Genomic DNA, 9,249 nt, shown 5'->3' with positions numbered 1-9,249 from the left:
ACTGTGTGTAGTCCGATACTGAAGCCAAATGTTACTCAGGCACCTCTGTAACTAATCTATACACTAGCAGAGGAGATAAGGGACCACAGCGACACATAGGTCTGCACAAAAGCTGTGTACACAAGACGAGAGAGGTTTTATTAAAAAACAGAAAAATTCCTATTTGCAAGATGCAGTCATTTTTCATTTGAGACACAATGGAGCAATAAAAATGGGTTGCAAAAGTAAACGCACCCCTAGTGATATCAATAAGTATTAAAGAACGCATGTGTGACGAACTACCACTACGTGTTACCAGAAGCAACTAATGAAAGGTAAGTCAAACAAACCGGAGGTCAGGAGCCAGGAGGTAACATATGGAACACAGGGATGAAGCAAAGCCGAAATCAGCGCACAAGCCGGAGGTCAGAAGCCAGGAAGTCATATAAAGGTACATAGGGGGGAAGTGGAGGTGAGGTCAGGGTACAAGTCGGAGGTCAGAAGCCAGGAAGTCACGTAAGGTATACTGGGCAAAAGCGGACCTGAGGTTAGGGTACAAGTCGGAGGTCAGAAGCAAGGAAGTCACGTAAGGTATACTGGGCAAAAGCGGACCTGAGGTTAGGGTACAAGTCGGAGGTCAGAAGCAAGGAAGTCACGTAAGGTATACTGGGGAAAAGCGGACCTGAGGTTAGGGTACAAGTCGGAGGTCAGAAGCAAGGAAGTCACGTAAGGTACACTGGGGAAAAGCGGAGCAAAGGTCGGGGTAAAAGACGGAGGTCAGGAGCCGTGGAAACAACGTCAGAGTCAAGGACACGGAAGGAGAGGGGGTAACAAAAGGTCCAGGGTAGGAGGACAAGATCAAATCAAAAACGGGAGCCAGAGCACTTACTGAAGGCAGAAACTACGACTGGCGGCGTTTCGGGTGAGGTGGCTCCCTAATGAAGCAGAACAAGGCCCCTCCCAACACCAGCACAGGAACTGAGGACGGAAAATCATCCGTCCACCAACGCAAAATACAAAACAGAACACCGACTTTGATGGAGAGCAGAGTACCACGGATCAGAACCATGACACCATGGTTGTCTTCTTTGGATGTCAATGGACAATTTTTGTTGGTTGAGTTAGAAATTACTTGTGAAAGTCTAAAAGGTAATTAAAGCGGTTATCCAGGATTAGAAAAATATGGTTGCTTTCATTCAGAAACAGCGCCACCCCTGACCATGGGTTGTGCCTGGTATTGCAGTATACGTCAATGAGGCTGAGTTGCAATACCAGACACAACTCATGGTCAGAGGTGGTGCGGTTTTTTAAATAAAGCCGAGTTTTTCAAATCCCTTTTAAAGAAAATAAATGGTTAAAATTTAACATAAAATTTAATCTGAAAAAAAAAAAAAAATAATCCAGATTACGATCAGGACACATTTTTGGCCAATGTCCTTTTTCCAAGTAAGCTGTTGTGCAATGGGAAAGCGGCAAAGTCCCAAGAGAAGAGACGAGAAAGCTGCAGAGACTGCTGCCTGCCGAGCCGACGGAACAAGTTATTGGAGAGCCACCGTGAAGTCACCCTGATCTGCCGATCTATGGACGGCGGTGGCTCCACCAGATCTGGTAAACCGATTCTTCTGAGTAGATGAGGGAGTTCGGCACGAAGGAAGTCGACCATCACTATGTAGTCATAATGGACAAAACACGGGTAACACAAAGTGATGACGGAGCTGGATGAGACACCGCCCTCTCCGGTCTCCATCAGGAGAATGTCCTCAATGAACTCTTCGAAGGAGATCTCCCCGGCGTTGCCCTGCATGTACATAGACACCAACCTTTCAAATGGATCCCCAACAAACAGAACCTTGGAGTAAGTCCGCAGCACTTGGGTGAACATTGTCGGGTTGAACTTGGACAAGTCATCAGGAACGGAGTCATCCACAGGTAGAGGGTTCCTTAGTGTAACATCAGATCTTCTTTCCATGGCTTGTACCAGCTCTTCCCACCCATCAATGGTCACATCTGCTGGTTTACAGTAAAGCGTCATGAGCTTGTGGCTCAAGGTCATACTGGACAGAAGATGTTCTGCGGAGCCCGATGTGTTCATGCTGCGCAATTGTGGAAATCTGTTACAGAAATGTTTCAGTTGCTTTTTCCGAAGTTGTTGGACGTGAAGGAAGGAGTCTAAGGTGATGGACGTCCTCCTCGGTTCTTCTCTGGTTCCTGATGAAAGCGAAGAGGATAAAACCCAGTAATAATAAAGGATTTTTTCAGTGTTTGGGTTAATTTACTTTCACTTACAGATTAGTAATGGGGAGGATTTCATAGATGTCTCCATTACTAATGTAGGGCTTAGTGGCACCGCACCAGGACAATCGAGAAGAGCCAGGTAAAGTTCCGGGACTGTCGCAACTATTGGATGTGACAATCTTGGCCGGTTGCAGTTTGCTATTTTTAGGCTGGGGGCGGCCCAAAAACCATGGGTTTCCCCAGCCTGAGAATACCAGCCCCCAGCTATCAGCTTTATCTTGGCTAGGTATCAAAATTGGGGGGGGGGGGGGGGGGGGGGATACCGCACGCTTGTCTTTTAAATCATTTATTGACATGACTAAAATAAAAAACAAAAAAAAACAGCCACATGCAGTTCCTCCTATTTTGATGCACAGTTGGTGGCTGCAGCCTGTAGCCATGGCTTTATCTGTGCTGGGTATCATAATATGGGGGGACCACACTCCAATTTTTTTTTTTACTTATTTATATTTACTGTACGCTATAGAAACGCAGACCGGGTTTGTGATTGGAAGCTTCAGACAGGCAGCACACGGGCTGGGGGCGCTGTCTGACTGCAACCAATCACAGACGCCGGTGGGCAGGGAAAGCCGTGCATATGCAATGATGGTAAATGAACGGCCCCGGAAGTGAATGAGAGGCCGCGGGAGCAGTGTCACAGACATGCCACAGCCTGGGTAAGTATAGTGTACCTGCTCCTATCTCTTCTACCACCATTTTTAATCACCAGATTCTGGTCCCCTTAGACTTATATGGGGACCGGCGTCCGGCCAGATAACCAGGATCAATTACGAACCAGAACCGAATTTTTTTTTACGGGATCAAACCATACATATATCTGAAAATACTACCAAGAAAAACTATGACTCGTTCTGCATCTAGCTATGTCAGATGTGGCGATATCACCGAGCGGAGTGCAGTGACGTTACCGGAGTACAGTGATGTTACAGAGCTGACTGCAGTGATGTCACCAGAGTGCAGTGATGTTACAGAGCTGACAGCAGTAATGTCACCAGAGTGCAGTGATGTTATAGAGCTGACTGTTGTGATGTCACCAGAGTGCAGTGATGTTACAGAGCGGAGTGCAGGGATGTCACCAGAGTGCAGTGATGTTACAGAGCTGACTGCAGTGACGTTACCGGAGTACAGTGATGTTACAGAGCTGACTGTTGTGATGTCACCAGAGTGCAGTGATGTTACAGAGCTGACAGCAGTGATGTCACCTGAGTGCAGTGATGTTACAGAGCTGACAGCAGTGATGTCACCAGAGTGCAGTGATGTTACAGAGCTGACTGCAGTGATGTCACCAGAGTGCAGTGATGTTACAGAGCTGACTGCAGTGATGTCACCAGAGTGCAGTGATGTACAGAGCTGACTGCAGTGATGTCACCAGAGTGCAGTGATGTTACAGAGCGGAGTGCAGTGATGTCACCAGAGTGCAGTGATGTTACAGGGCTGACTGCAGTGATGTCACCAGAGTGCAGTGATGTTACAGAGCTGACTGCAGTGATGTCACCGGAGTGCAGTGATGTTACAGAGCTGACTGCAGTGATGTCACCAGAGTGCAGTGATGTTACAGAGCTGACTGCAGTGATGTCACCAGAGTGCAGTGATGTTACAGAGCTGACTGCAGTGCTGTCACCAGAGTGCAGTGATGTTACAGAGCTGACTGCAGTGATGTCACCAGAGTGCAGTGATGTTACAGAGCTGACTGCAGTGATGTCACCGGAGTGCAGTGATGTTACAGAGCTGACTGCAGTGATGTCACCAGAGTGCAGTGATGTTACAGAGCTGACTGCAGTGATGTCACCGGAGTGCAGTGATGTTCAGAGCTGACTGCAGTGATGTCACCAGAGTGCAGTGATGTTACAGAGCTGACGGCAGTGATGTCACTGGAGTGCAGTGATATTACAGAGCTGACTGCAGTGATGTCACCTGAGTGCAGTGATGTTACAGAGCTGACTGCAGTGATGTCACCGGAGTGCAGTGATGTTACAGAGCTGACTGCAGTGATGTCACCAGAGTGCAGTGATGTTACAGAGCTGACTGCAGTGATGTCACCTGAGTGCAGTGATGTTGCAGAGCTGACTGCAGTGATGTCACCAGAGTGCAGTGATGTTACAGAGCTGACTACAGTGATGTCATTGGAGTGCATAGATGTTACAGAGCGGAGTGCAGGGATGTCACCAGAGTGCAGTGATGTTACAGAGCTGACTGCAGTGATGTCACCAGAGTGCAGTGATGTTACAGAGCTGAGTGCAGTGATGTCACCGGAGTGCAGTGATGTTACAGAGCTGACTGCAGTGATGTCACCAGAGTGCAGTGATGTTACAGAGCTGACTGCAGTGATGTCACCTGAGTGCAGTGATATTACAGAGCTGACTGCAGTGATGTCACCAGAGTGCAGTGATGTTACAGAGCTGACTACAGTGATGTCATTGGAGTGCATAGATGTTACAGAGCGGAGTGCAGGGATGTCACCAGAGTGCAGTGATGTTACAGAGCTGACTGCAGTGATGTCACCAGAGTGCAGTGATGTTACAGAGCTGACTGTGGTGATGTCACCAGAGTGCAGTGATGTTCAGAGCTGACTGTAGTGATGTCACCAGAGTGCAGTGATGTTCAGAGCTGACAGCAGTGATGTCACCAGAGTGCAGTGATGTTCAGAGCTGACTGCAATGATGTCACCAGAGTGCAGTGATGTTCAGAGCTGACTGCAATGATGTCACCAGAGTGCAGTGATGTTCAGAGCTGACTGTAGTGATGTCACCAGAGTGCAGTGATGTTCAGAGCTGACTGCAGTGATGTCACCAGAGTGCAGTGATGTTACAGAGCTGACTGTAGTGATGTCACCAGAGTGCAGTGATGTTACAGAGCTGACTGCAGTGATGTCACCGGAGTGCAGTGATGTTACATAGCTGACAGCAGTGATGTCACCAGAGTGCAGTGATGTTACAGAGCTGACTGTAGTGATGTCACCAGAGTACAGTGATGTTACAGAGCTGACTGCAGTGATGTCACGAGAGTGCAGTGATGTTACAGAGCTGACTGCAGTGATGTCACCAGAGTGCAGTGATGTTACAGAGCTGACTGTAGTGATGTCACCGGAGTGCAGTGATGTTACACAGCTGACAGCAGTGATGTCACCAGAGTGCAGTGATATTACAGAGCTGACTGCAGTGATGTCACCGGAGTGCAGTGATGTTACAGAGCTGACTGCAGTGATGCCACCAGAGTGCAGTGATGTTACAGAGCTGACTGCAGTGATGTCACCAGAGTGCAGTGATGTTACAGAGCCGAGTGCAGTGATGTCATTGGAGTGCAGTGATGTTACAGAGTGGAGTGCAGTGAGGTCACCAGAGTGCAGTGATGTTACAGAGCTGACAGCAGTGATGTCACCAGAGTGCAGTGATGTTACAGAGCTGACTGCAGTGATGTCAGAGTGCAGTGATGTTACAGAGCTGACTGCAGTGATGTTACAGAGCTGACTGCAGTGATGTCACCAGAGTGCAGTGATGTTACAGAGCTGACTGCAGTGATGTCACCGGAGTGCAGTGATGTTACAGAGCTGACTGCAGTGATGTCACCGGAGTGCAGTGATGTTACAGAGCTGACTGCAGTGATGTCACCGGAGTGCAGTGATGTTACCAGAGTGCAGTGATGTTACAGAGCTGACTGCAGTGATGTCACCTGAGTGCAGTGATGTTACAGAGCTGACTGCAGTGATGTCACCAGAGTGCAGTGATGTTACAGAGCGGAGTGCAGGGATGTCACCAGAGTGCAGTGATGTTACAGAGCTGACTGCAGTGATGTCACCTGAGTGCAGTGATGTTACAGAGCTGACTGCAGTGATGTCACCAGAGTGCAGTGATGTTACAGAGCTGACTACAGTGATGTCATTGGAGTGCATAGATGTTACAGAGCGGAGTGCAGGGATGTCACCAGAGTGCAGTGATGTTACAGAGCTGACTGCAGTGATGTCACCAGAGTGCAGTGATGTTACAGAGCTGACTGTGGTGATGTCACCAGAGTGCAGTGATGTTCAGAGCTGACTGCAATGATGTCACCAGAGTGCAGTGATGTTCAGAGCTGACTGCAATGATGTCACCAGAGTGCAGTGATGTTCAGAGCTGACTGTAGTGATGTCACCAGAGTGCAGTGATGTTCAGAGCTGACTACAGTGATGTCACCAGAGTGCAGTGATGTTACAGAGCTGACTGTAGTGATGTCACCAGAGTGCAGTGATGTTACAGAGCTGACTGCAGTGATGTCACCGGAGTGCAGTGATGTTACATAGCTGACAGCAGTGATGTCACCAGAGTGCAGTGATGTTACAGAGCTGACTGTAGTGATGTCACCAGAGTACAGTGATGTTACAGAGCTGACTGCAGTGATGTCACCAGAGTGCAGTGATGTTACAGAGCTGACTGCAGTGATGTCACCAGAGTGCAGTGATGTTACAGAGCTGACTCTAGTGATGTCACCGGAGTGCAGTGATGTTACACAGCTGACAGCAGTGATGTCACCAGAGTGCAGTGATGTTACAGAGCTGACTGCAGTGATGTCACCGGAGTGCAGTGATGTTACAGAGCTGACTGCAGTGATGTCACCAGAGTGCAGTGATGTTACAGAGCTGACTACAGTGATGTCATTGGAGTGCATAGATGTTACAGAGCGGAGTGCAGGGATGTCACCAGAGTGCAGTGATGTTACAGAGCTGACTGCAGTGATGTCACCAGAGTGCAGTGATGTTACAGAGCTGACTGCAGTGATGTCACCAGAGTGCAGTGATGTTACAGAGCTGACTACAGTGATGTCATTGGAGTGCATAGATGTTACAGAGCGGAGTGCAGGGATGTCACCAGAGTGCAGTGATGTTACAGAGCTGACTGCAGTGATGTCACCAGAGTGCAGTGATGTTACAGAGCTGAGTGCAGTGATGTCACCGGAGTGCAGTGATGTTACAGAGCTGACTGCAGTGATGTCACCAGAGTGCAGTGATGTTACAGAGCTGACTGCAGTGATGTCACCTGAGTGCAGTGATATTACAGAGCTGACTGCAGTGATGTCACCAGAGTGCAGTGATGTTACAGAGCTGACTACAGTGATGTCATTGGAGTGCATAGATGTTACAGAGCGGAGTGCAGGGATGTCACCAGAGTGCAGTGATGTTACAGAGCTGACTGCAGTGATGTCACCAGAGTGCAGTGATGTTACAGAGCTGACTGTGGTGATGTCACCAGAGTGCAGTGATGTTCAGAGCTGACTGTAGTGATGTCACCAGAGTGCAGTGATGTTCAGAGCTGACAGCAGTGATGTCACCAGAGTGCAGTGATGTTCAGAGCTGACTGCAATGATGTCACCAGAGTGCAGTGATGTTCAGAGCTGACTGCAATGATGTCACCAGAGTGCAGTGATGTTCAGAGCTGACTGTAGTGATGTCACCAGAGTGCAGTGATGTTCAGAGCTGACTGCAGTGATGTCACCAGAGTGCAGTGATGTTACAGAGCTGACTGTAGTGATGTCACCAGAGTGCAGTGATGTTACAGAGCTGACTGCAGTGATGTCACCGGAGTGCAGTGATGTTACATAGCTGACAGCAGTGATGTCACCAGAGTGCAGTGATGTTACAGAGCTGACTGTAGTGATGTCACCAGAGTACAGTGATGTTACAGAGCTGACTGCAGTGATGTCACGAGAGTGCAGTGATGTTACAGAGCTGACTGCAGTGATGTCACCAGAGTGCAGTGATGTTACAGAGCTGACTGTAGTGATGTCACCGGAGTGCAGTGATGTTACACAGCTGACAGCAGTGATGTCACCAGAGTGCAGTGATATTACAGAGCTGACTGCAGTGATGTCACCGGAGTGCAGTGATGTTACAGAGCTGACTGCAGTGATGCCACCAGAGTGCAGTGATGTTACAGAGCTGACTGCAGTGATGTCACCAGAGTGCAGTGATGTTACAGAGCCGAGTGCAGTGATGTCATTGGAGTGCAGTGATGTTACAGAGTGGAGTGCAGTGAGGTCACCAGAGTGCAGTGATGTTACAGAGCTGACAGCAGTGATGTCACCAGAGTGCAGTGATGTTACAGAGCTGACTGCAGTGATGTCACCAGAGTGCAGTGATGTTACAGAGCTGACTGCAGTGATGTTACAGAGCTGACTGCAGTGATGTCACCAGAGTGCAGTGATGTTACAGAGCTGACTGCAGTGATGTCACCGGAGTGCAGTGATGTTACAGAGCTGACTGCAGTGATGTCACCGGAGTGCAGTGATGTTACAGAGCTGACTGCAGTGATGTCACCGGAGTGCAGTGATGTTACCAGAGTGCAGTGATGTTACAGAGCTGACTGCAGTGATGTCACCTGAGTGCAGTGATGTTACAGAGCTGACTGCAGTGATGTCACCAGAGTGCAGTGATGTTACAGAGCGGAGTGCAGGGATGTCACCAGAGTGCAGTGATGTTACAGAGCTGACTGCAGTGATGTCACCTGAGTGCAGTGATGTTACAGAGCTGACTGCAGTGATGTCACCAGAGTGCAGTGATGTTACAGAGCTGACTACAGTGATGTCATTGGAGTGCATAGATGTTACAGAGCGGAGTGCAGGGATGTCACCAGAGTGCAGTGATGTTACAGAGCTGACTGCAGTGATGTCACCAGAGTGCAGTGATGTTACAGAGCTGACTGTGGTGATGTCACCAGAGTGCAGTGATGTTCAGAGCTGACAGCAGTGATGTCACCAGAGTGCAGTGATGTTCAGAGCTGACTGCAATGATGTCACCAGAGTGCAGTGATGTTCAGAGCTGACTGCAATGATGTCACCAGAGTGCAGTGATGTTCAGAGCTGACTGTAGTGATGTCACCAGAGTGCAGTGATGTTCAGAGCTGACTACAGTGATGTCACCAGAGTGCAGTGATGTTACAGAGCTGACTGTAGTGATGTCACCAGAGTGCAGTGATGTTACAGAGCTGACTGCAGTGATGTCACCGG

At 48.9% G+C, this 9,249-nt stretch overlaps 1 protein-coding gene across 1 annotated transcript in view; it reads right to left on the bottom strand.

The window, feature by feature from the left end:
- Positions 1–1,390: 1,390 nt before the first annotated feature.
- Positions 1,391–9,249, bottom strand: part of LOC142294884 (carbohydrate sulfotransferase 11-like) — a 31,752-nt gene continuing 23,893 nt past the window's right edge. The window contains exon 2 of the mRNA XM_075337946.1: positions 1,391–2,187. Coding sequence (XP_075194061.1) covers positions 1,391–2,187 — 797 coding nt within the window. The remainder of the gene's footprint in view (positions 2,188–9,249) is intronic.

This window comes from Anomaloglossus baeobatrachus, chromosome 3 (genome assembly GCF_048569485.1).
Source record: "Anomaloglossus baeobatrachus isolate aAnoBae1 chromosome 3, aAnoBae1.hap1, whole genome shotgun sequence".
NCBI classification, from domain to species: domain Eukaryota; kingdom Metazoa; phylum Chordata; class Amphibia; order Anura; family Aromobatidae; genus Anomaloglossus; species Anomaloglossus baeobatrachus.
Note: the sequence above shows the minus strand (reverse complement) of the source record. Positions and strands in the feature narration are given on the sequence as shown.